General features: G+C 45.5%; 2 protein-coding genes across 2 annotated transcripts; both read left to right on the top strand.

Annotated features, from left to right (window-relative positions):
- Window positions 1-2,090: 2,090 nt before the first annotated feature.
- Window positions 2,091-6,530, top strand: eaf2 (ELL associated factor 2). Its single transcript, XM_018755777.2, has 6 exons — window positions 2,091-2,289; window positions 2,502-2,596; window positions 2,836-2,972; window positions 3,063-3,232; window positions 3,852-4,091; window positions 4,995-6,530. The coding sequence occupies exons 1-6, from the start codon at window positions 2,187-2,189 to the stop codon at window positions 5,036-5,038; spliced, it is 789 nt and encodes a 262-aa protein (XP_018611293.1). The 5' UTR covers window positions 2,091-2,186; the 3' UTR covers window positions 5,039-6,530.
- A 4,260-nt stretch (window positions 6,531-10,790) lies between these two features.
- Window positions 10,791-26,879, top strand: cyp27a3 (cytochrome P450 family 27 subfamily A member 3). The gene is made up of 9 exons (XM_029248760.1): window positions 10,791-10,915; window positions 11,729-11,919; window positions 18,717-18,916; window positions 20,935-21,132; window positions 21,869-22,032; window positions 24,372-24,538; window positions 24,625-24,706; window positions 25,069-25,272; window positions 25,517-26,879. The coding sequence occupies exons 1-9, from the start codon at window positions 10,829-10,831 to the stop codon at window positions 25,637-25,639; spliced, it is 1,416 nt and encodes a 471-aa protein (XP_029104593.1). The 5' UTR covers window positions 10,791-10,828; the 3' UTR covers window positions 25,640-26,879.
- Window positions 26,880-26,891: the final 12 nt, after the last annotated feature.

Here is a 26,891-nt window from a genome sequence, read left to right as displayed (position 1 = left end):
ATAATGGTGTAACAGTTGTTCAGTAGTGTGAAAAAAATCACAATGACATGCCAGACTGCAATGTAAGGAGTGACCAGGTATGGCGAAGCTACAGGTCAAATTTGAATTGTTAGTTTTTATTTCATATGATTATTAACAGGTGATCAAAACTATCAGTCAGCTAAATAAGAAATGGGCCACCAACAAACTTTCGGGCACCAGTCTCAGCTTCCATAATTAATGTTATTAATCTAGCTAGTGGATTTTGTCCCCATTTTTTCTCACAGAACTCCTGTAACTCAGAAACACCCATGTGTTCTTGTATACATGCCATGTCAATAAGCTTTTTGTGCTCTTACAGGCACTGGCATGTCCATTTTGTTCATGTGAACCAGTTCTAGCTTCTTAGATTAACCTAAGACTTGTTTTTCCAGGACTGTGCCTTCACCAACAACACACCTAAATATTAACACAGATTATGTAAAGGAAGCTTGTACACCACACAGCTACAATATGGAAAAAAGGAGTGGTGTCTGGAAAATGTAGTGCTGCTGTTTTTCATGACCTAAGTGAACCTGAATCCTTTTTTTTTTTCAAAAAAAAAAAAAAAAAAAAAAAACTAGTTTTCACTATTTTAAACAGCAACGACAGAATTTCTGCTCAGCCACTATTATTAACTCTGACATATAAAATCAACATTTTTCAGACAGCTCCCTACTCCCATGTATGTCCATAAACTCCATAAGTTTACATCATTTACTATTTATACAAAGACCTTTGTATGGCTCATCAATTCTATATGCAGTTATCCCTGTAATGTATGCTGGTTTGAACAGTGACATTACATTTATTCATTTAGCAGATGCTTTTCTCCAAAGCGACGTACATCTCGGAGAAAATACAATTTGTGCATCACATTAGGAGAAAGAGAGACTTAGTTGCAGACACGTGATTCTTAAGTAAGCTTAGTTTCTTTCCACTTTATGCACCGATGCTCACCACACGAGTAGGTGCATAAAACAGAATAGACAATTCCTGATCACCTTCCTACAAATTTCACCTTTTTTAATTTAAATATTTAATATATTAAACTATTGATATATTCAATATCTAATTTTTTTAATTGCATGATATAAAGGGACATACCAGCTATACATACTTCCACGTACTGTATACTGCAGCAAATAAAGATATCGGAACTTCATTCATGTTTACAAGTATTTCACCACAAAACAGCCTTGACTGTCACTTAAGAATACTTTGGTGACTTGATTTGAAGTATGTACATTTATTCATTATGATGACCCATTTCCCTATTTAAATGTATTCCTTTAGCAAATTTCTCCAAAGCTATGAACATTGAGAGGAAAGTATACAAAAAAGTGCATTACAATGTTATGCCACTTACAACTACTTATCAATTTTATCCAGGTGGGTTTAGGGTAAGTACTTTGCTCAAGGGTACTACAGCTATAGGTGAGATTAAAACCTGCAACCTTTGGGTTCAAAGACAGCAGCTGTAACCACTACAGTACCAGCCCCCCCCCACCCGCTCTCCATTGTCCTGTTCCAGGTTGCTTCATGTATCCATCCACCTCAAGCTTGTTTATACATAATTACATGCTTTTATGTTACTAATAATAGTCGAGATCAGAATTCTCGAACATGCAAATATTTCCTACTTTCGTAGTAAAAGTCAGTTACAGTTTTTGTGAGCAAATCAAACTTCTTCTGTTCTGGTTCCACCTGTACAGTTCAAATACACCAAATTAACTGTTCCGACGTATCTTTTTTTTATTGGACTGATTTACGCTACAATGGCAGTCTTTTCGTGAAAATACCGATTCAAAGTCGATTGCTTTGAAAGATTACTTTTGTGCTTAGCGGTCCTTTCAAAATGCAGCGTGCCGTACCGCCGCGCTGGCGCGCACTCGAGTCACGTGACGCGCGAGAGTAAACAGATTTCTGGGACTAAGGCGCCCGGGGGAAAACCACTTCCGCCCGAGAGCAGAAAATAAAAAGTGATTGACGGGTCTGATAACGAATCGGTAAGAGACGAGGTCTGAAAAGTGGGCTGTAGGAGGCATCCGACCAATCGCAGGAAAGGAAAAGGAAACTGCCAGTGAGGTGGCCTAAAACTGCCTTAGATGGTATCGAACGGCAAAGTTTTAGGTTAGGCGGTGTGCGTTTTTTAAAGTTTTGTTAGAATGAATGGAGGCGCGTACTCGAATTTTGACACCCAAGAGCATATTCTTAAACTAGGCGAAACGTTTGAGAGACAGCCAAAAAGCGCATTTCACACCGTGCGATGTAAGTTCACTTGTGACTCGGCTGGGAGTTTTTTTTTTTTTTTTTTTTTTGTTTCATGTTTGTTTCATGTTTGTTTCCTGTGGCCAGTTAACCGATACTAACTAACTAGTTAGTAGTAATACAATAGCCGATCTTGTATTTGTATTGACCCTCGATCCCAGCGTGTCTGTATTAGATAATTGCCAGTAGTAACATTGACTCTCTCCCCCCAGATGACTTCAAACCAGCTTCCATTGACACTGCATGCGAGGGGGAGCTGCAGGTGGGCAAAGGAGAACAGGTGACCATAACACTGCCCAACCTGGAGGTAGGTAGAGAATCATCTGTTCTGCTGATGTATGGATGAGTGACCCAGTGTAAGTAGTGTATCTAGCAGTGTAAGTCACCACGGCGCGGTGAATAAGGTGTGTGAGCTGATAACACTACATAGAGTTCATTCATTGGAAGTTGCTTTGCAGCATCTGCTAAATGCTCTTGTGTTTAAGGGTCAACAGGCCTAGGCAGCTGTGACTATCGATGTGTAATGTTTTTGCATGCTTTTTCCAGGGCTCTACAGCACCGGTGACAGTATTCAAGGGTTCCAAAAGGCCTTATATGAAGGAATGCATCCTGATTGTGAACCACGACACTGGAGAGTATCGTCTGGAGAAGCTCAACAGCAACATCGCGGTCAAGAAGACCAGGTAGACTAACTGGCCTCGCTGCTCCAGCTCTAAGATCATGTGTTGTAACAGGTGCTTGCTTATAAAATGGTGTGCGTGTGTGCTGCTTAGGGCTGAAGGTAGCAGTAAGATCCAGTCGCGCCTCGAGCAGCAGACCAACCGACTGAGCCAGCAGATGAGGAGTGGAAGCAGCAACAGCAGCAAAGCTCCGGTGGGATCTAAGAGCTCACCTCCTAAGGAGAAGATGTCCCCAGCCTCTCCCATGGATGACATTGAGAGGGGTAATTGTCTTTTTATGAATGCTCACAATGATTATGTATAAGAGTATCCTTTCATTTATAAAGTGCTGCTACCAAAAAGGCAGTGTGATTAAGACCGGTTCAAATGGACATGATACTGTTTCTTTACTGCTGTACCCTGTAACAGTGATGCTCTTGCTATCGTCCCTGAAAGGAGCAATTTGTTCAGGCAGACAGCTAGTTTAAATTACAGTACCCTGAATTTAAGGTTATGTAATATTGTGTGGTTTACTCTGTGCTTTTTTTCCATATTGCATAGTCATCTACAGGTAGTCTTCAACTTTCGATGGTGTTCCGTTCTTACAACCTTGTTGCAAGTTGCAGATCCCCATGTGCTGTGTAATATAAATTATAAAGATATGTAAGGCGTGGTTAGTCAGTCCGTCAAGAGAGGTCACACATTATGGTGGAGAAAGGAGCTATTCATATTTCTGCAAAAAAGTAGTTCATATTGTTCAGAACAGAGGAAGCCTACTGGTTTGCTAATGAGTTTGGTTCAAACAGAAACCAGCAAACACATGCTACCAGGACTGAGAATCACTGACTGGAACAAATAATACAAGAATTCATATGTTGTAAAAGAGGGTTTCTCGCTGTGCAGAGCTGATGGCGGAAGCACATGAAATGGACCAACTGAGCAGTGGGGACAGCTCATCTGACTCAAAGAGCTCATCGTCTAGCAGTGAGGACAGTTCCAGCAGCGATTCGGAGGACGAAGCATCGCGACCTTCTGGGCCATCCTCAGCCATGTCCTTCTCTGGCCCGACCAACAGTATGCCCATTGTGACCACCTCCCAAAGCCGAATGGAGGACAGTGGGGGCCACTTCATGAGTACACTCAGTGAGTATCAAAATACATTTTGACAGATCCAGACTAATACAGGCACCCCCCACTATCCACTTCTACTGTAATACCTCCTGAAAATGAATACCCTTGTTTACTATCCGTTCACACTCACGGGGAAAGACCTTGTTGTCAAAGTGTTTCTTGGGGGGGGAGCCTCCAAGAACATGTTTTCTAACATTTTCTTACTGAGATTCACAAAAAAAAGAGCTACCAAAAATATCCTAACTGCCATGCAGGGAGCAGTAGTTCTCCCATAATGCTGCACTGCTGCTGTGGATGTAAATAGTCGTTGGGTAGCTATTGTGGGGAGTTATGGGGGATTAAGGACTCCCATGTTCTGTTGTTCTGGAGCTTTTGGCCTGGCCAGGCATGAGTGCAGTGACATCTAACAATGAAGAGCTGCAATAACACTTGTGTTCTGACAGTTTTGTCTCTGGAGCCACCTTTCTATAATGCTACCAACGGCACAGTTCGAGCAGGTTCTTATAATATTTTTGAGCAACTTAAAAATCGCATGGTGTACTGCATTATTGTGGTTGCTTTATTTTATTATTTCAAGTCTTTTGTATCATTTTTAGAGACATAGTTGGGGTTTTTCAGGATGCGCTGGGAATCAAATTTAACTTTCCCTGTAAAAAAAAAAAAAAAAAAAAAAGGGGGTTTCCACTGCCTTTTCGTCATCCGCCCCATTTCAAGGAACGAATTAAGGGCAGATACGGTACGCCTATGTATTGAACTTTAATTTAATTTGTGTAATCTTACTTGCTTATTATTCAGATGGGTTGTTCAGTATTCTTGCTTGTTTTATATACAATGTTATATCTGAAATCAATGCTGTATGTATGCATGTTGTATAATTTCTAAGATTGCATTTTTGTTCTCTCCACCCCGTTGTAGAAAATGACCTGCAGCTGAGTGAGTCTGGAAGCGAAAGTGACTAAAAGGTTTATGGACCGAAGGTGACCATGTCTTCGTGTTTCCTCATGTTAAGTAATTTAAGGTGAAAAGTGGAGTTGGAGTTCAAATACTTATGCCACTTCACCTATTTAGTACCCCATTTCATCAGTTTTATGTGTAGCTAAGATTTCAATTTCATGGATTTTACAGTCAACACAGTGTGTTGTCATATTGCGTACTTTGCGGGCCTCAAAAGACTGAATGTAAATATTCAGAGAAACTGGCCCCTAGAGCAGATCTTTTGTTTTCACTTTGGCAGATGAAATCAAAAATGTTAAACTGGAAGTTTGAATTTTGTTGTTAGGGATTGTTAAAGTCAATCATTTCATCAGATTTGAGATTTTCCTTAATTTATTATAGTAAGCAAATGGAATATAATCCTGTCAACATCAGTATTAGAGAGTGGGATTTCCAGGACAACAGTATGTAGTATTTCCAGGTCATACAATCTTTATTTCCAGATATTTTAATTGATACAGAGAGCAAGTATGAATTGTAACATATCATTGATTAACTGCAGAAGATAAGTGCACTACAAAAAGTCTTGAGTAATAAAGTATATCAAGTTCATTGACAATGTATCTTTAGTATTATGCTCTGTGGCTTTGGAACTTGAAACCTGCAATACTTGAATTTGTCTTGCTATGATCTTTTATACTCCTTATATTTATAGATACAGCCAAAAGACCTAACTTTAATACATTTATAATGTAAAATGAATTGTGATTTATGAATTACATGAACTGTTAGCATCTACCAATATTAAAGTATTGTCTGCATCTTTACCTTTTTCTGTTTTCTTTTACTTTGGCCTTTTTCCCCCAAAGGAAATGGTTTATAATTTTGAAATCACAATTATCAATTTAAAAAAAACTAGAATGAATAAAAAAAAGCATTGGCATCCCCTAGCTGCCTGGATCAAATTCAAAACTCTACTACTGGCCTACAAAACTATTAACGGACCTGCTAGAAACCTAGATATCTAACAGACCTGATCATTCGGTACACCCCAACCAGACAGCTGTGTTCCCCTACCTCTGCTTGCTTGGTGGTCCCATGCACAAATAGTCCAAAGTCAAAGGCACAAAGGTTTTTGGCTCTGGCTCCAGGGTGGTGGAATGATTTCGCCCTCTCAGAATTGCTCTCTACATTTAATTGTATCAAAACTCACCCTTTTGTACTCATTTTCCCCTGATCTTGTATGCAGATGATACATTTCCTTTAATTTATTGAATGAGTAAACCTTTATGCAGTTAACTTGTGTATTGGTTCATGTGATAGTATATGACAAGTTGACTGTACCCTGGAACCATGGCTCGGGATCCAACTCGCTCCCTCTTGCTGTATTCCATTTTTTTCTCTCTCTGAGATAGATGTTGCTTTGAAGAGAAGTCTGCTAAATAAATGTAAATTGTAATTATACTACCCCTGTTGTCACCCCCTACAGGATGCTTCCCCCTACAAACAGCGGGGGGGGGGGGGGGGAAACAGGTGTACAGTAGGATTCCGCATCTTTGTTTTCAGCAGTTCCCTGTACAATGTCATTGTGACACCACATCCACAAGAATTGTCTATCGCATTGTTACAAGCATTTCAGTCAGCAGCATTGGGAGAGCTATCAATCAAGATGAGGGTGTTGCCAACTGACCATAGTGCTCCAGCACTATTCTGCATCTTGTCCTTAGTAGCATGAACCAGCACCTTCTGGCCATCTTTCACTGGAGTCAGATCTTTCACTCCATGAAGGTGATCATAGTAAAACAACTTTGTTTGGCTTTCTCAGCATTGGCCCAAACGATGTCTGGGGCTGGCCAACATGGTTCTGAATGTCTCTCCCCACATTTAGAAGACTAGCAGACTTCTCTTCCAGAGAAGGGGGAGCAGTACAGTACAGATATTACAATCCATCATAAGCTGTGCTAAATCCAGTCCAGGACTTCTGTGCTATTTATGTTTTGTCCATAAACACCATGTTCGAACACAAGGATGCTCATAAGTGTACTTGGTACCAAAGGTCAATGATTGACTTTGTAGTCGTTTCATCTGACTTGAGGCCACATGTTCCAGACACTCGGGTGAAGAGAGGTGCAGAGCTGTCAACCGATCACCATCTGGTGGTGAACTGGATCAAGTGGCAGGGGAAACTGGCGACAGACCTGGTAGACCCAGGTGCATAGTGAGGGTGTGCTGGGAACGACTGTCAGAGGAGCCTGTCCGGAATGATTTTAACTCCCACCTCCGTGAGAACTCTTCCCATGTCAAGGAGGTGGTAGGGGACCTGGAGTCTGAAGAGACCCTGTTCAAAACCTCTACTGTGAAAGCAGCTAGGCGTAGCTGTGGCCAAAAGCTTGTGGGTGCCAATCACAATGGCAACCCAAGAAACCGCTGCTGGACACCAGCAGTGAAGGAAGCCATCCAGCTAAAGAAAGCCTTTAGGGCCTGGTTGGCTTTGGGGACTCCAGACTCAGCAGATAGGTACTGGCAGGCAAAAAAAAAATATCAGCAGCTGCAGTTGCAGAAGCAAAATCTGGAGCATGGGAGGAGCTTGGAGAGGCCGTGGAAAATGACCGTTGGCCTCAGAGAGGTTCTGGAGAACCAGTCAGCAGCTCAGGAGGGGTCAGAAGAGCTTCGCTCAAGCTGTGCTCAGCAAAGGGGGAGAAACTCTGACCTTAAATGAGGACATCATCGGGAGGTGAAAGGAGCACTTTGAAGAACTCCTAAACCCAAGAGATACGCCTCCATACAGGAGTCAGGGCCAGAGGTTTCCGGAGTGTCAGAGTCCATTTCCCTGGTGGAAGTTACTGAGGTTGTCGGAAAGCTCCACAGTGGCAAAGCACCAGGGGTGGATGAGAATTGGCTGGAACTACTTAAGGCCCTGGATGCTGTGGGGCTGTCATAGCTGACACACCCATGCAATGTTGCATGGACCTCAGGGACAGTGCCTTCAGACTGGCAAATCAGTTGAGGTGGTCCTCTGAGCACCTCCCTTAGGAGGTATACCAGGCACGGCCAACCAGGAAAGGCCCCAAGGTCAGCCCAGGAACCGCTGGAGAGATTATCTCGCAGTTGGGCTGGGGATCCCCCTGGTTGAGCTAGAGGAAGTTGCAAGAGACAGGGACATCTGGGCTTCTCTGCTCTCTCTATTGCCACCACAACCCTAGAAGGACAAGCAGGAAAGAAAATGAATGAATGAATGAAAGCTGTGTTAAGCTCAGCTTCCTTCTCTTGTTTCAGTCTCCCCAGTGTGTTGTACTGCATCAAGCCATCACCTGAACCTGGTTTCTGGCAGCTGAATTTCCCCACCAGGAGCAAGTATGATTTGTAGCTTAGGCCAAGCCTGACTAGGCAATAGTACCATGCCTCTATCTGAAAGAAAGAACTGAGGCCCACTTGTTACACCATTTAAAAAATAGGAGACAAAAAAAAAAAAAAAAAAAAACCTATATCAGCAGTATTTGAACTTGAGAAGGGACTAAAATATTTGCATTACTTGCAACATTGAATTTTGTAGTAAATGACAACTTTGTTGCTGGAATGTTGCAGGCAGATGAGACCATGACATAATTACTGTAGCATCTAAATTTGGATGTAAGGGGTGGTGATCTCAGTAGAGCGATGGGGAGGTGTGCCATAGAACTTACGAAACAAAGTGGCAATGTGCTAGAATAGACATGGAATAAAGGGACATAGCAAGTGCTTACAGACATGACCTTAGAGTGAAAACAGAAGAACAAGATCAGGAGAAAACAGCATAACAAGAACAAGACTGAAGCACAGGACCAGGACTAAAACTCAAGCAACAGGAGCAGACAAGACAGAAGAGCAGCACAAGAACAAAACAACCAGTATGGAAACTTGAAAACCAGGGGTAAAATCAAAGGTAGTTCAGTGCTCACCAGTAACGTTGTTTAATACGGCTGAAGGAGCCACAACTGATCTAGCCTCCCGTTTGCCTTTCATAGCTTGTTCTGCTAATAAGGACAGGTGCGCTGATTCCCAACTGAAAACTGGAGCTCTGATTGTTACCACAGCTGCTGATCATGACAGTTGTGATGCCTCAATTCAAAGCATCTTGGCTGAGTGGCAGCACAGAACAGTTTGGTACTCTGTTAAACTTATATATAATAATTTTATATATTTATTTTTAAGAATAGTCTTTCAGCAAATGAGTTTTAGATTAATAAACACTAAGCTTCAACATGAGCAATACAAAAAAAAAAGCGACGGCATATTCGTTTTGAGTACATTCCATCTGAACTGAATACATATCAAGTTTACATGTACCCTTACTCATTTTGTCCTTATCCTCAAATACATTTACATTTATTCACTTAGACGCTTTTCTCCAAAGCGACTTCCAATGAACTCTATGTAGTGTTATCAGCCCACACACCTTGTTCACCAAGGTGACTTAACACTGCTAGATACACTACTTACACTGGGTCACTCATCCATATATCAACAGAACACACTCTCTCTGTCACTCACACACACACATACTATGGGTGAACCTGAACAGCATGTCTTTGGAGTGTGGGAGGAAACCAGAGCACCCAAAAACTTACACTGCTAGGTACACTACTTACACTGGGTCACTCATCCCTACATCAGTGGAACACACTCTCTCTGTCACTCACACACTCTAGGGGATAGATAAATAGTTCACAAAAACACAAAAAGGTGCAAGACAAGGTTCTTGCAGACCTCATTATAAGAGGGTTCATAACCGTTTTTCCGTTGGTCCAGTGGTTTCAACCCCTCTGAAGCCCTATTTATATTATTTCCATTTTCTTTCCCCACTCCTCCCCGGAAGGAAAAGAAAGTGAGGAAAAAAAAGCGAGAAGAAAGCTCACCTATTGTATTGCCAGCATATTTAAATATCTTAAGCAGGAGGGCAGGTTAATTTCTTAATTATCATCAGCCTGGATCACATCTGATCTGTGTGGAAACACTTGTTTGCAATGTAACCTTTTGCTAATTTATTCATGTTCCATTTTCTTGGGCAGTTATCTGTAGTGACACTGTACTGTGACGGATAACTACATTAACTCTTTAAGTTATATTACAGAAAATCGGTAGATAAATATTACATCGCGACCTTGACCGATCCAGGATCAGTCAATGGGACGGACGGCTACCCTCTTGCTGCTGTTTTACCTGAAATCAAATCATGCCCCTGGCTGTAGAGCCCGTAGCTTGTCCTTCACTGCACAGAGCCTTTCCGTGCCCAGAATTGCGTAATACGCACTGATGTCTCTCAGAAACAACCCACGGCCACGTGTGGAGCTGAAACACACCCCATCCGTGGAGTACGAACGGCCGGCGCGACCGGCAACAGCAATGGACTTCAGTCCCTGTACAGCGCAGTGTACTTCCGCGTGTCGTCGGTCCGCGATTCCCGGCTGAGGTGAGGAGGGGGGCAGTGCTTCATTCCCTGCTACTTCTGCGAGCACAATCGGGAGTAAAACTTTGCGCTTGTTATTACTAATACTACTACTAGGGGTAGTCGTACCGAGATTTGCGCGTTTTGAAAAAAAACCTTAGGTGTTTCCGGTCTTGTACCGAGAGAGAGGCTCCATGAAATGATGATGACGATGCTGCGGCCGTGTTTAATAAGGAGAGCAGTGACCCCCGGGATGCGGCCGGTAACGGCAGCGCTGCAGGGCGCTCACGGTCGGCGCGGTTCCTCCTCCTCCTCCTCCTCGTCCTCCTCCTCCTCCTCCTCCTCGTCGGCGGTGGCGGCGGCGGCTCTGAACGGGAAAAAACTGAAAAGCATGGAGGAGCTGAGCGGACCCAGCATCCTCACATCCATGTATTGGCTCTTCGGTAAAGGCTACTTCCAGAAAACGCACCAAATGCAGGTAGGTCCGGTCGCGCTGGCGTCTCGCTTCTATATCGGTGTGTATCGCTCCGCGCTCCGCTCTGCGTCACCGCTCTGCTAAGTTGTGTTCGTTAACTAACGCGAAACAACTGAACCGTTTCAGCCGTATGCTTAATGATTTTTTTCCAAAAATCTAAAATATAGAAGTTACATACATATACAGAAATTCAATTGGCATTTTTTGGAAATATTTCAGAAAATGTTTTCGTAGATGTACAGTTAGTATCTCTCTTTTAGTCTTTTTCAGGTTGCAATGCATTTCCTCAGAAATCATGTCCCGAGCGATTGCCCAAACTTGTCGAAAATTGTTTGCGGAAATGACCTTTCTTTAAATAACCCAACATTAACTCCATGTTGTATACAATAATATTCCAGGTTCGTCATTGATTGTTTCTGAAAGCAAAAATAAATGTTAACGTGACGCATCCAGAGTAGTAAAAATTACTGAAACTCGTTTTGCAAGTACTTTGTACCTGTTGAACTAATTTATAATTTATACTCGAGTCCTCATTACGATTGCTTGGGAGTTGCTGCATACCTCACTAAATAAAATATAAATAAAAGAAAGTACAGAAAAAATTGAAATACTTGTTGCTCTGATGGCCTGGCTGGTCCTGCCGAGTCAATTTCGTGAAGCAAGTATGGTAACGTTTAGTGTAGACATTGACAACGTTAGTTTGGTGAGCACGATGACGTTTATCGAGAACTAGGTTTCGCCGTATGCGAGTTCTTTCTCTTGGGAAACGTTGATTTTAAATTAATCTCTTCCTTCACGCCTCTCGATTTACCCTAGGTTGAACACCGAAACATATACGGTCCACTTTGGAAGTCGAAGTTTGGTCCGTTGGTCGTCATCAACGTGGCAAGTGCTGAGCTCATTGAGCAAATGCTGAGGCAGGAGGGACGGCACCCGGTCCGCACAGACATGCCCCACTGGAGAACCTACCGAGAGCTTCGCAGTTATTCCTATGGTCCGCTTACTGAGTGAGTGGCTCTAGGATCTACCTCTTGTCCCGGTTCACTTGTTCACCTGACTTATTTAGTATTGTAGCGTCCCTCCATAGAGCTACTAGAAACAGGCTCGACCGACGGGGTAAAAGGAACGTGCTCTTTATTGAAACTGTACATGTCCCCAACAGCAGTCTTAACAAAGACGCTTCAGACAGTACAAGACCCAGAACACCTCAAAATCCCCCTGGGTCACTCCCAGCCCCCCTGCTGCACCCTATGGTTAAGGGGTTCCCCCCGGGACTCCCCAGGATCCCACTCTCAAACACTGAACATAAATAGAACAACAACCAATCAAAAACCACACACAACTATGTACACACACATAAACACTAATGCCAACTATTTACATTTACTCCCCTCAGTGATGTTACATTGCCCCCCCTTTAGCAGTCGGCCGTCCCGGCGACTGTCGACCCCGAAAGCACAAAGTCCCTGAGGTGCAGAGGCAACCGGCGCACCCTCCTGGGTCTGTGCGGGGACGGTGAACCCGCTGGACCTGGTGGACTCTCTCCGGGAGGCCCCGGTGCAGGTTCCTTGGGATGGTAGGGGGCGAGTCTGTCACGGTGTAGAACCACCGGCCGACGCCCTGGCCCCATCCGCACCCTGTAGACGACATCCGACAGCCGACCCAAAATCACGCAGGGACCCACCCAGCTGTCTGTGAGCTTAGGGCAGAGCCCGCGTTTCCTCCGGGGATTGTATACCCACACTCGGTCTCCTGGGGCCAGAGGGCACCCGCGACACTGCGTGTCGTATGCGTGCTTCTGCCGCCCGCCGGCCTCCGTCAGATGGCGCCTGGCAAAAGCGTGCGCGGACTCCAAACGTCGCCGCAGTTGCCGAAGGTACTCCGGACCCACTTCACCCCCCACCTCGGGCTCCGGCGGGCTGCCGAAAGCCAAGTCCACCGGAGTCCTCAGCTCGCGTCCGAACATGAGCAGGGCAGGGGTGCAGCCGGTGGACTCCTGGACAGCAGAGCGGCACGCCCACAGGACCAGGGGCAGGTGTCTGTCCCAGTCGCGCTGATGTCGGGAGGTAAGCACAGAGAGCTGCATGGTGAGTGTCCGGTTGAAACGCTCCACCAGCCCGTCGCTCTGTGGATGAAGGGGCGTGGTGCGCGTCTTCCGCACCCCCAGCCGGTCGCATACCTCTTTCATAACTTGTGACTCAAAGTTCCTGCCCTGGTCACTGTGCAGGTTCTCTGGCGCCCCAAAACGGCAGAACATCTCCTCCACCAACCGCTCCGCTGTGGTCGCGGCACTCTGGTCCGGTACCGCGTACGCCTCGGGCCACTTGGTGAAGTAGTCCATGGCCACGAGCACGTAGCGGTTTCCCCGATCAGTGCGGGGAAAGGGTCCCAGCACATCCACGCCCACGTGCTCCATTGGGGCGCCCGACTGAAGTCGTTGCAGGGGGGCATGCGACCGGTCACTGGGGCCCTTACGCGCCGTGCAGGCATCGCAGCAGTGCACGAACAGCTCCACGTCTTGGCGACACCCCGCCCAGTGAAACCGCTGGCGCAGCCGGTGCAGCGTCTTCGCCACGCCGAAGTGCCCAATGCCAGCGGGACCATGCACTCGCTGCAACACATCTTCCTTGAGGCTACGGGGGACGAGGAGCTGCCACAGGACTTGGCCGGGCACTGGCCCCTCCCAACGCCGATACAGCAGCCCCCCCTCACCTCAAGGCTGTCCCACTGTGAGCAGTATGACTTGACGGTGGGTCCGTGTGGGGCCACAGCAGTCCAGGGTGGGCGCTGCCCCGACTGCAGGAAGCCCCGCACCACCGCCAGCTCTGGATCGGCTTCCTGGGCCCGGCGGAACAGCTCTGTGTCGTCGGCGGATCCCCCATCACTCGCCGCATCTGCCGCCAGCACAGCGCAGGTCTCTTCTGCAGTCGCCCGCCGCTCCTCCAGCCGAACACAGTGCCTGCACGAGCCTGCACTGCAAGGGCGCCGAGAGAGTGCGTCGGCGTTGGTGTGCAGGCGTCCTGGCCGGTGTTGGACCTCAAAGTCATACCCCTGCAGCAGCTCCAGCCACCGTGCTATCTGCCCCTCTGGCTCCTTGAAGTTTAGGAGCCATGTGAGTGAGGCGTGGTCGGTCCGTAACAGGAACCTGGTCCCGTAGAGGTAGGGGCGAAAATGTTTGATCCCTGCCACCACGGCCAGGAGCTCTCGCCGCGTGACACAGTAGTTCTTCTCCGGGCGACTCAGCCGGCGGCTGTAGAATGCGACCACCCTCTCACCTCCATCTCCCGCCTGCGACAACACAGCTCCGATGCCTTGATCGCTGGCGTCCGTGTCCACGATGAAAGTCCTCCCAGGGATCGGGAGAGCCAGGACGGGGGCAGATGCCAGAGCCTCCCTCAGGCGGTGAAAGGCGGCTGCGCACTCAGGGGTCCACTCGAACGGGGTGCCCTTAGCAGTGAGGCGGTGCAGTGGTGCTGCGATGTCTGCAAAACCACGCACAAAGCGGCGATAATACGACGCCAGCCCCAGGAAACTCTGCAACTCCGACACGTTCTCTGGGGCTGACCAGTCTCGCACCTGCCGCACTTTGTTGGGGTCCGTGGACACTCCATTCGCGTCCATGACGTGGCCCAGGAATTTCACCTGCCGCTGGAGGAGGTTGCACTTCGCGGGGTGCAGTTTCAGCCCGGCCGCACGGATGGCAGCAAACACCTCCTTCAGATTTGCCAGCGCAGACTCAAAGGAGGAGGCGTGTACCAGCAGGTCATCCAGGTAGACGATGCACCGGCTCCTGGGCACATCTGACAGGACCCGCTCCATCAGCCGTTCAAAGGTGGCGGCCGCGTTGCACAGGCCAAAAGGCATGACCGTGAAGTGCCAGAGGCCCCGCCCCAGGGTGAATGCTGTCTTCTCCCGGGCCTCCGGCGCCAAAGCAACTTGCCAGTAGCCACTCCTCAGGTCCAGAGAGCTGAACCACTGTGACCCCGCGATGCAGTCCAACGCATCGTCAATGCGTGGCAGGGGATAGGAGTCCTGTTTGGTTACCACATTCAGGCGACAATAATCCACACAGAACCGCCAGCTGCCGTCCTTCTTTTGCACCAGGACCGCCGGCGCTGACCAGGGGCTGCTGGAGGGCTCAATGATGCCCGCTGCCGCCATCTCTCTCACCTTTTCCTCCGCAATCTGCCTCTTCGCCAGCGCTAGGCGATGCGGTCGCAGGCGGATGGGGGCCGCGCCACCTGTCTCAATGTGGTGCCGCACCAGGTCCGTTTTGGTGCAGTCTTCATCCCGGGCTGCGAAGATGTCCATGAAGGCGTTCAGGAGCTCCCTCAACTGCTCTCGCTGACCCTCTTCTAACTCCGCCCCGCTGCGCTGCCACAGCATCTGCACCGCTTCACGAGTCGTCGCCGAGGGCTGCGTGACGCACCCTGCACCAGAGGAGCCCCCGCTGTATGCCTCGGGCTCTCCCTCAACTGCCATTTGGTGCGCAGCCCCGGTCCCCTGCACTCGTGAACTGGCGGAGAGGGCGCGCGTTTTGAGATTCTTTCGCCGCCGCCGCATGTGAGTGAGGGCAATGTTCTCACCTGCCAGCTGTAGCGACCGTCTGCCCAGGTCCAGCACCGCCCCTGCCTCGGCCAGGAGATCCATTCCTACGATGCATGGATCCTGGATCTCCGCAAGCCAGAACTCGTGCTCCAGCAGCTGGTTGCCCACAGCCAGGCGCAAACGTCTTTTCCCCCACATCGCCACGGTCTCTCCTGTGACCGTGCGCAGGCTCGCTGACGCCTCGGTCCATCCCTTTGGGGGATGGCGCGCCGTTCCAGGCAGCACTCCGTTGCGGACGATCGAGATTGTAGACCCCGTGTCCACGAGGGCTTCGCAGGGCACGCCCTCTATTAGGCAGGGCAGCTGCAGGCAGCGGAGTTTCCCCAGGCGTCCCACCGGGAACGAGGGTACGCCCCAAGAAGGGGCGGACTCACAGGGCGAAACCCCCCTCACGGCGTCGCCCCTCTGCCGTTTCCCTGAGGTGCCGCGGGGGCGGGCTCTCTGCAGTGGCGCGCCTGGTGACCTCGCTTCCGACAACGCCAGCAGATAATAGGGGGCCGTTGGCGCGCAGGCGGTGCCTCGACCTGGCGCGCAGCTTCTCCCTCCACCTCGTCATCAGTGACGTCTTCCAGGGAGCGGCAAGAATGCGCGGGCTCCTTCGCCTCCCGTAGGACGGCTTCCGCGCGTTCCGCCTCTCGCTGCGCCGCCTCCAGGTTAGCCGGGGCAGCAAGCCTAACATGCTGCTGCAGGCGTTCTGGGGCGAGCGCTCGGAGGAATGCCTGCAGCGCCAAGTCTTCTTGGATATCTGCGGGGTATTGCGGGTACGCCCGCCGCGCCAGGAGCTGGATATCCGCGGCCAGCGCTCCCAGGGCTTCGCCTTTGCCGCGTCGTCTCGCTGTGAGCTGTCCGCGATAATAGTCCGCTGTTTCGTGTTGGCCGAAACGGCGTCTCAGGGCAGCCGTGAGCGCGGGCAGCTCCTGGTGTTGGTCCGCTCTCACGTCTAGCAGCACGGTCAGCGCTTTCCCCTCCAAGGCTAGCCCCAGCTGTGCTGCTGTAGTTGCCGCATCCCAGCCGTTGTGCCGCACTGCTAGGCGAAGCTGTGCCTCGTATGTTTCCCACGGCTCCGTCCCAGAATACCGCGGCAGGCGGAGCGCTGTTCGCTGCGGTGTTTCCCCCGAGGCTGGCGTCCTGGGCGGTGGTTGGGGAATACCTCTTTCTCCGCACACCATCGTGAGGGAAGCCTCTCGCCGGCGTGGTGGTGACGGTCCCCACAGTTGCTCCAAAGCGGCCAGCAGTTCCGAAGTCTTCTGCTGAATATCTTCGATCTCCCGAGAACGTTCTCTTCCCCGGTCGGTTCTTGGGGTTTGCTCGCTCAGAGCGTGCACCATCCCACTTCTGACACCACTGTAGCGTCCCTCCATAGAGCTACTAGAAACAGGCTCGACCGACGGGGTAAAAGGAACGTGCTCTTTATTGAAACTGTACATGTCCCCAACAGCACTTTTAACAAAGACGCTTCAGACAGTACAAGACCCAGAACACCTCAAAATCCCCCTGGGTCACTCCCAGCCCCCCTGCTGCACCCTATGGTTAAGGGGTTCCCCCCGGGACTCCCCAGGATCCCACTCTCAAACACTGAACATAAATAGAACAACAACCAATCAGAAACCACACACAACTATGTACACACACATAAACATTAATGCCAACTATTTACATTTACTCCCCTCAGTGATGTTACAGTATCTTAATTACATCACTGGTATTAAACTTGACCCAAAGCTCAAGGTTCCCTGCTTTTTCAGGGCTTTTAGTTATTTTTAACCTTCATTTACTGTAGATGATACCTTTGCCCAAAGTGACTTACAATAGTAGACGTCCAACTTTACCCGTTCATAAAGCAAGGTATTTACACTGGAGCAAGTCAAGGAAAGTAGCTATGTCAAGGGTACTACAGCAGGAGCCACTTATTCCTACAAGGGGCCTTCTGGTTGAAAGGTGACAGCCCTGACTCCTGTGCTACCTGCTGTCCTTGAGATGGAAACAAGTTTCATCTCCAAAAGAGTAATGCTGTAAAGCTTCAGGAGTGTTCTATGGAACAGAGGTTGACAAGTCACATTACTAAATACAATCAGTAGGACAGGAAAGGTGTGAATACTATCGGAGCGCATGCTTCTGGATTCTGTCAGAAGAACATACTTATTACGTTTCTGTAAAAAATTTTCTCCTTGAACTTGGAAAAAAGTTTTACAGAAACATAAGAAGTATGTTCATCAAAATACAAGGCACAGTTCGTCCCCTGCTTCTGAACTTATTTGAGACCAAGAGTTGATTTGTTACTCAAGCTCAGTCAAATGAGATGCGGAGCGATTGAAGGGTTTATCAGTTCTATATGCAGTAATGTCCCCTGGTTTAAAAAAAAAAAAAAAAAAAATTATAGTATTGGATAAAACTAGCGCGCGCACACACACTGGCTGAACCACTTGTCCCACACGGGGTCGTGGGGAGCTGGAGCCTAACCTGACAACACAGGGCGTAAGGCTGGAGGGGGAGGGAACACACCCAGGACGGGACGCCAGTCCGTCGCAAGGCACCCCAGGTGGGACTCAAACCCCCAGACCCACCGGAGAGCAGGACCTGGTCCAACCCACTGCGCCACCTACCCCCCCAAAACTAACCCTGCTACAAAATTGTGTACCTGCCTCTAAGTTTTCTTTTTTGAAATGCATGAAAATGTTTTCTTCTGAGTTGTCCGCCGCTTTCAAAAAGTCTGCTAAATGAATAAATGTAAATGTCGGTATCAACACTGTTCCATGGGTTGGGAGGCAACAGCACAGTTTTTCAGACTGTAACAGAGCAGTGGACTGACTCTCTATCCCACTAGGTAGGTCACAGAGGCCAGGTTGGCAGACGTCCCCTCCCTCTGGTGAGCTGGGGTGCCTCGTGCACATGTCTGTGTCCTGAGTCTCCTGGCAGCAGTATTCTTAACTTCTTATAAATAATAAAGCATAATAGAGAACCGTGGTAAGACTGTAGACAAGCTTAAGGTAGCACTTAATATTCATGATTATTTCTCAATGCACCAGGTAAAGTTTTCTCTTGTGATTTGAATTGCTGTGCTGGGTCTCTTCATCAGGGGGTGGGGGGAGTCCTAAATACCCGTTATGGTGAAAAGCTTGTTCTTCAAGCGTTTTTAATTCAGGAACCAACTGTATTATCCTGTTTTGCTAACTGCTTAGTATCCTCCTTGTTTCAGACTGGGTGATAAATGGCAGCGAATCAGGAGCATCTTGAATCCCAGAATGCTGAAACCCCAGCATGTGTCCAGCTACAGCAGTATTATCAATCCGGTGGTGACCGACTTTATCCACAAAGTGGCTTGGATCAGACAGACAAAGGGAGATGGGATCATTGTTCCTGATGTCACAGGAGAACTGTACAAATTTGCCTTTGAAGGTGAATGAGATTAACAAAATATGCTGTAGTGTAGTTTCCATCATCACCATCTTCCTCCGCTTATCTGGGGCCGGGTCGCGGGGGCAGCAGTCCAAGCGTGTGGTTTCCAGTTAATCTAAATACTGTATATGTACACTTTATGCTTGTTTCACTTTATACATGATACATATATATCTATAGATACATATATATATATATATATATATATATATATATATATATATATAACACCAGTCAAATGTTAACGTGTGTCTGCTTGAAAATCACATGTACCAGAGTCAAAAACGCCCACAAACTGGCTGTTTCAATGAATAGAAATTGGTTTTATAGCTTGAACAAATTTTGACATATTAGGGTCAAACCCCTAAGTAGATGTGGCAGCAATGTGCACATAAGTTGCCTGTGTGGCTTTTGCTGCCCAGCGTGGAGGAGGCAGTGTCATTGTCTGGGGCCAAGTTGAAAAAGATCACCAACTCTATGACAAGTAAATGGAAGTCTTAACCAGCATGATTATCATAGCATACTTCAGAGAAATGCTGTTCTACCAGGTTTACAGCCAGCTTGGCAATTTTTTATTCTTCAGCAAGATGTCCCATAATCTGAGTTGTGCAAAATCCCCCTGGCAAAGAAGGCTGACAACTCAATCTAATGACCTGCAATTAAAATGTTTTAAGTTATTGGAGGGGTGGGGTTTCCAGAAGATGTACCCAAAATTTTTACATGTACTATAAGCAGCACAAGTCTAATCTGTCCTTTTGTATTTACTTAAAGTGACCTGCAATATTCGTCTCTTATCAGTTACAGCTTGTTCTGTTCTAAACATGTTCGAAAGTTGTTCTGTCCACTAAATTAATACTTTGAACCCTAGTTAAGAGCATTATCTGATAGTTTGCTTTGAGTGAGCTGTTTCAGCATTATTCAGGTGACCGGCCCTCTTTGTACGATTTTGCAAATATACAGTGATTAAAACTGTAAATAACTTGACATAAAAATTGCTGCAAAACCTGATTATATTTGGTACTGTTTACCCATTAGTATGGCTAGGTATTGTTGCTGAAATGTATGCATGAGGTACCCCCCCAATAATGATTTGTAATCAGTTCTTGTTTTGATGAGTTTGACAACAGTATTACATTTTGAATTGGCACACCTTTTCAGGGTGAATCCCTATCAGATACGCAGATGAAACCCGGAGTTTGCATTTGTCAACATTATGCAGTCCTACAAGTTTTTCTTGTGCACTGTTGGTCATTTTACTGTAGTGGAGTTAATTGTGTTATGTTGTATCTTAATATTTTTGCATTTTATGTAGTAAATCAGTGTTCATATTTTGGGTTGTCTTAAGTTCTTAAAGGCCACAGCTGCAGAAAGAGAATTTAAAAATGTTCTTTTTACCATATAATACTAACAAATAGAAAGTCATTTTAAATGACTGAAAACACACAAGTTCCTATTCAGTTCAGATTAATGACAAATGCATCCCATGAACATGCAGAATTACTCATCCCAGATAGGATAAGAAGAATTAAGATGTAAACACTGGAAGAGAGTTAAACAAAGGCAATCTCACACTTCTGAGTGTGTTTCACTGCCACCTAAGAGCTAATGTTTCCAAAATGCAGGTAGCATTCATTCCTCCTCAAACTGAATTTTTAGAAAATGCATGAAGTGAAGAAATGCAATTAAAAATAAATTGCAATGTGTTTTTATATTTGAACATTTGCAGCCCAAACATGTATAACACAAGGAGGCTGTATTCAAAGAATGGAAATGACTTGATTTATGGTTTTTCAAATTCACTTTTTCATGTTCAGGCTGGCTGGTATTTGTTGGGTGATATAGCCATTCCAGGAAAGTGTGCATAAAATATAAACACTTCCACCCCCCCAACCATGAATAGGTAGAACAAATTGTTTTCCACTTTTTTCTTGCAAGTTACATTTTGAGGATGGAACCTTTTGCCCCTAAACAAATATGTCACATTCTTCTTTTCTACCTTTACTGTGACTATTTTAAAGGGATCTGCTCAGTCCTGTTTGAGACTCGAATGGGGTGTCTGAATGAGAACATCCCAGAAGAGACGCAGAAGTTCATCTTCTCTGTGGGGGAGATGTTCCGCCTCTCTCATATTGTCATGTTGTTTCCCAAGTACACCTGGTCTTACCTCCCCTTCTGGAAGCACTTTGTAGCTGCCTGGGATCACCTCTTCAAAGTTGGTGAGCATATAAAACTTCACTTATTTGTCTACATCAGTGGTCAGACTCAGAGCTCTGCTTGCTGGCTTTCCTTCCTATCTTTTCTCTTTGACTGTAAAAACTGTCATTTATTTGTTCTCATGTCTTTCTATAACTTTTCCAGTAAAATATAAAAAATTTTGTTTTAAGCTCCAATGCTGAAATTTACAGTGACTTAAAAATCACCAAATTTTCTGAACTAATGAGGCAATTCCACATTTGGTAGAATAATCAATCTGCAAACATGTCCCTTCATAAAGTTGGTGACCTTAAGTGCACATACTTTGTTGCCCATTATGACTTTATTGTGTTGCCCATTATGACTTTATATTGTGTATCGTTTTCTTCTCTGGCTCAAGTTAAACATTTGCGAAGGTCACTGCTTTCTGCCTGAAACTGCCCTGAATTTCAAAGTTCACTTCCATCAACACTCTAAGCGAGGTCATGCAGCGGTATTACAAGTTTCTGTTTCAAATGGGCAGAATTAAATGGCATGATTTGGAAATGCAAATGTATATCCATTAAATTAGTGGGGGGTCAGATAAGGCTTGCACAGAGAATTCTTATCTGACCCCCCACTAACTGGTGCTGTAGTTCTTGTCAATTTACAACGTAGGTTAGTTGATGTATAGGTCTTACAAATTTAAGAAGTTTTAACCAGTTCCTTTACCAAAGATGGCTGTAAAACTTTGTGGTTGTTTGTGACCTTTGACCACAGCACACAAGTTGGTGGAACAGAAGATCACTGATATCCAGGAGAAGGTGAAGCTGGGGGAGCCTGTGCAGGGGGCATACCTGACACATTTACTGATGAGCGAGCAGATGTCCTTGCATGAGATCCTGGGCAGCATCACAGAACTCCTGCTGGCAGGAGTGGACACGGTAAGGAGTGACTATTATGCAGCCAAGGAATCTCAATTTTTGTCCATGTTTTGAACCCTGCTCCCCAGCTATCTGGTTTTCTTGTCCAGCACCTGCCAGATAATTACTTTTTTCCCCCCTTTCAGCATGGATAATGGGAAAATGAAAAAGGTTTTCCATTAACTTAGTTCTGCTAGCTTCCCGATTTGCTGCTGCTGACAGCAAATCAGTGCCACAGGTTAGCATCATATACTCCATCACCAGAATGCATTTACAACAAAATGAGGTTAAGGCTGTATGCACTCCTCCAGGTCTAGCTACACAGGCTTATAGGCAATTAATAAGTCCCTTCACACCCCTCTTGGGTAAGGTTCAGATAATTAAATATAATCTTATTTACAAAGTATTGCTGCTTAGTGCTTCAGATGAGGACTTTTATTATTAATTTTTTAAATGCACCCTTTAGCCCTGAGGTGATCTAGTACACTAATTGATGTCTTTGGGACGAGTGCCAGGACCTGGCAGCATTTCTGTGAAATTCAATAACACATTTTGCTCCTAATTATGCCTTATATTAATAACAGTAATATTTATCAAGAGGGCTATATCCCTCACTCCTGGAATGCAGCTTTAAGTACACACACACACATTTTCTGAACCGCTTGTCCCATACGGGGTCGCGGGGAACTGGAGCCTAACCCGGCAACACAGGGCGTAAGGCCAGAGGGGGAGGGGACACACCCAGGACGGGAGGCCAGTCCGTCGCAAGGCACCCCAAGCAGGACTTGAACCCCATACCCACTGAAGAGCAGGACCCGGTCCAACCCACTGCGCCACCGCACCCCCTCACCAGCTTTAAGTAGTCTAAAGAAAGGCAAAATCCGTTAATGCTCCTTCTTCTAACCTACTGGTTTGCTGAATGTGGGTTTAAAACTGTAACCAACCCTTTGGCACACAGGCCTGAGGTTGTACTCCCATAAATCATTAAACCTTATCAGATTGGATGCTAAAATCATATATAGCCACAATGATGTACATTGCATCTTATGATTTTATTGCTTTGATTTATCTCTTGTGAGGCAGAAAAGGCATTTGGCAGGGAAGAAAGTTTATTTGCTTTTTCAGATAAATGTAAGATGGTTCATTCATTAAGCTTATATTTTAACCCTTCAGCACAGGCTGATACAAATGACTTTTTGTTGGATGGTTTCTCTGTGGGGGGAAAAGCATTGTGGCATGCTGTCCCCACTCGCTCTTACTAGTCATGCATATGATTTAAAAACTTTGGTAGAAGTCAGTAGGAGCAATTGCTCCATTTCTAGTATGAGAAGAGGACCATTGTACTTATCTGTATAATGATGTACTGTTATACCAGAGTAATGTTGAAACATTAGAACTGCAGGGACTAATGGTAATATGCTATTGTAGTAAACTTTCAAGGTGTAAAATTAAATTTTGCTGAATCTGACTACCCAGTACTCCCCTTATTTCCATCTGTTGTTACCCCTTTAGCAAACTCTGGTTTTGGATACCTAGGAATTTGTTACCATAATCTTAGTTACTTCCTACATTAGCTGCTGAGGAGATTAGAGGACCTGGCAGCCAGGACCTGTACCAACTTCAATACTTGGTAGAATTAACATTATCTGGATTGTTTCACCATGTCTGTTATACCTATTTCACAACCTACCCTGTTTGTTTTTTTTATTTTTATAAAGCCACCTTGGTCTTAAATTTAAACAATAAAAGACCCCAAGTTAACCCCTCTGAACTTTTCCAATTGAAAGGCAAGGGCGGTGCTTCTGTACCACATGTAAGTATTTTACCGTTGAGCTACACAAATCGTATAATTGGTTCCAGGCTTCAGTGGATTCTCTGTGTGCTGGAATGAAGTCTGTTTAATGTTTCCCAAGACCTACAATCTTTGCCTTACATTCAGAAGTTTCAAAACATGTCAGCTTTGTCTGAAATTTTTCACATTCAATACTCTTCTATTTTGGAGAGATGTTAAGATACTTGGACTCATTATGGTCACTCATTACTCACAACGCAGACATCCCCCTAATTCAGTCAAATTAGGTTGTAGAAATAGTTTTCTAATGCATGTTATGACCAACATTTATTTGCAGATGAAAAATGAATACCAGTTTTTTTTTTTTTTTTTTTTTTTTTTTTTTTAAAGCCATTTTGAGACTTCTCATCAATCTTGAATAAGTAGTTTTACCGACTCATGTGGCTGGTAATTTTATATGGGGGGGCAGTTTCTTTTTTAAATGCTAGCCATCATGCACATAATGGGTTCTTTGAGTGAGCAGCTATGCTGATTTGAGGTTCCCCTTACAAAACAATCCACCTTCCAGACATCCAATACCATCTCATGGGCCCTTTACCACATGGCTCAAGAGCCACACATCCAGGAGAAGTTGAATGAAGAGGTGAATAGCGTTTGCCCTGGGGACAAAGTGCCTGACAGCAGTGATTTTGCTAAGATGCCCTGGCTTAAGGCCATTGTGAAGGAAACTTTGAGGTAAGAACAGAGCAGCAAGAAACCGTAATGTAATAAGAAACCATGTAATATGAAGATTCTAACCTTATTGTGATGCTTTGCCATAGGATGTACCCAGTGGTCCCAGGAAATGCACGAATCACTGTAGACGATGAAATAGTGGTCGGCGATTACATCTTTCCAAAAAACGTAAGCTGTGCAATACTACTTTGCAGAAATGGGATAAATATGAAAATGTTAAATTTCACCTCATATGACCAAATGCTTAGTACTATCCCATATTCAGTTTAACCTTATGAAAAGGGGGGGATGACTTGCCATACTAATTCATGCATAAAGGGAATTTTTGGATTTTATTTGAAATTTTTTAAAGCTATAAGTATTTTAGTCACTTTAGGCTGATTCCTTTGTCATGACTGGAACTTTATATTTTGATATAGTTCACTAAATTATTTAAACCCTCATGTATAGTCTGAATGGGTTATGGAAACCTGATGATGAATGAAATTGTGCCTTTTAAGATGCTGACCTGAATAAACCTGTGCTTGCAGACACTGTTCCACTTGTGCCACTACGCAGTGTCCTATGATGAACAACACTTCCCACAGCCACAGTCCTTCTTGCCCGAGCGTTGGTTTCGTGGCCAAGAGAAGTTCAAGCAGCACCCCTTTGGCTCTGTGCCATTTGGCTATGGGGTCCGTGCTTGCTTGGGCAAGAGGGTGGCTGAACTGGAGATGTACCTCATGCTGTCCAGGGTGAGACTTTGGCCGTAATGTGCCACTAATTACAATCAACGTTAACGTTTTTATTTTGCCACAAAATACTATTAAGTGATTTCAGGAAAGCCAACTATGTGTAAATTGTCTTCAGATGCATCGACACTCAATTAGACTTAACCTGCGTTAAAAGCAATCCCATTCAATGAGACATTTATTAGCAGGAGAACTAGTCTGTGGTTTGTCTTGCATCTTTATCTTTTAATACATAATGTTTTTGCAGTTTATAAAATGCTACGAAGTGCGCCCTGATCCATCTGGAACTAAAGTGGAACCACTCACCAGAACATTGCTAGCTCCAGCCACACCCATCAATCTGCAGTTTGTGGAAAGGAAAGCTTCCTAAGACTAGATGGCTGCAGCCGAAGCCAAGACGTTCTCATTGTGCCAGTGCTAATTTTGTGTAGCTACCGTCCAGACAGATTCACATTTTGTGTGTTAACTCTTATTTTACTGTAAAACAAGGCATTACACCAACAACCACTAGGATCCAGTCTATTGAAGAACTTATAGACTCATTAATGGATATAAATTTGCAGCTAATTTTACTATTACCCTGACCTTTTGGGGTAGTGTGTTTAGGTTTTTTCCTGCTGGAATCCTTTGTTTTTTTTTTTTTTTTTTTTTGCTGCTCAACCTTTTATATATATTCAAAACCACATAGTTTTAATCGGTTTTGCTGGATAGTACACAAACATTTCAAACTGTTTGAGATCCCAGTTGAACTGAGGTTGAAATACTGATGACATGTACTGTCCGTATTCAGAATGTTTTTCTTCTGTTTATCTGAAATTGGCACTGAAGAGACCAATGGCCATTTTAAAGAACAAGCTCTTTAATGAAAATTTAGGATTTTTTAAAAAATTTTTTTAATTATTGTACAGATTTCCCACTAATGGAGGTTTTACACCATTAGCTGGAATCTGGTCAATGTCTGTGTTGGAGGAGGCTTCACTGGGGGAAACCAGTGGGGCCAGTTCTATTAGTCCAAGGGTGGCCGAGGCATGTGCAGAGAGTATGCAGAGCTCTCCATCATATACCCAACATGCGAGCTGCGGTCTATGAAAGATGGTAGACCATTCCACCGAGTGCTCCTGCTTTGAAATATTTAGCTACTGAAGTGTATAATAATATAGCATTTTACCAGGGAGTCTTTTGTACCGATTCTGTAAGTTGTATTACTTTCACACTTATTACATGTGAACAATTTCTATGGCAAAAGCAAAAACCCACCTTGAGAAGACTCAAGCCCATTTGCTGACTATGGCATGGTCATATATATCTACATTTTGTGTGTGTGTGTGTGTTTTCTGAGAAAATATGGTTAGCTTTAGGACAAATCAGATGAACTTAAGATGGAATGTAAAAGGCCTGAATCATCCATTAATACCTGGGGAATTCCTATCCCATCTCTGACAACCAAGGACAAACATTTGCTTTCTCCAGGAGATGTGTGTCAGTAAGTCTGATCAGCAGCTCCTCCACTATAGCTGTTAGCCAGGTTTTACATTTTTTGAGTGCACTGAGGCTGTGCGTGCATGTGCTTCTCAAGTAACCTGGCTCACTGCAACCTTGCTATGGACAAGCAGTTATTGAAA

The sequence above is a fragment of the Scleropages formosus genome, chromosome 24, assembly GCF_900964775.1.
Source record: "Scleropages formosus chromosome 24, fSclFor1.1, whole genome shotgun sequence".
In the NCBI taxonomy this organism is placed as follows: Eukaryota; Metazoa; Chordata; class Actinopteri; order Osteoglossiformes; family Osteoglossidae; genus Scleropages; species Scleropages formosus.
This window is presented reverse-complemented; position numbering and strand designations above follow the sequence as displayed.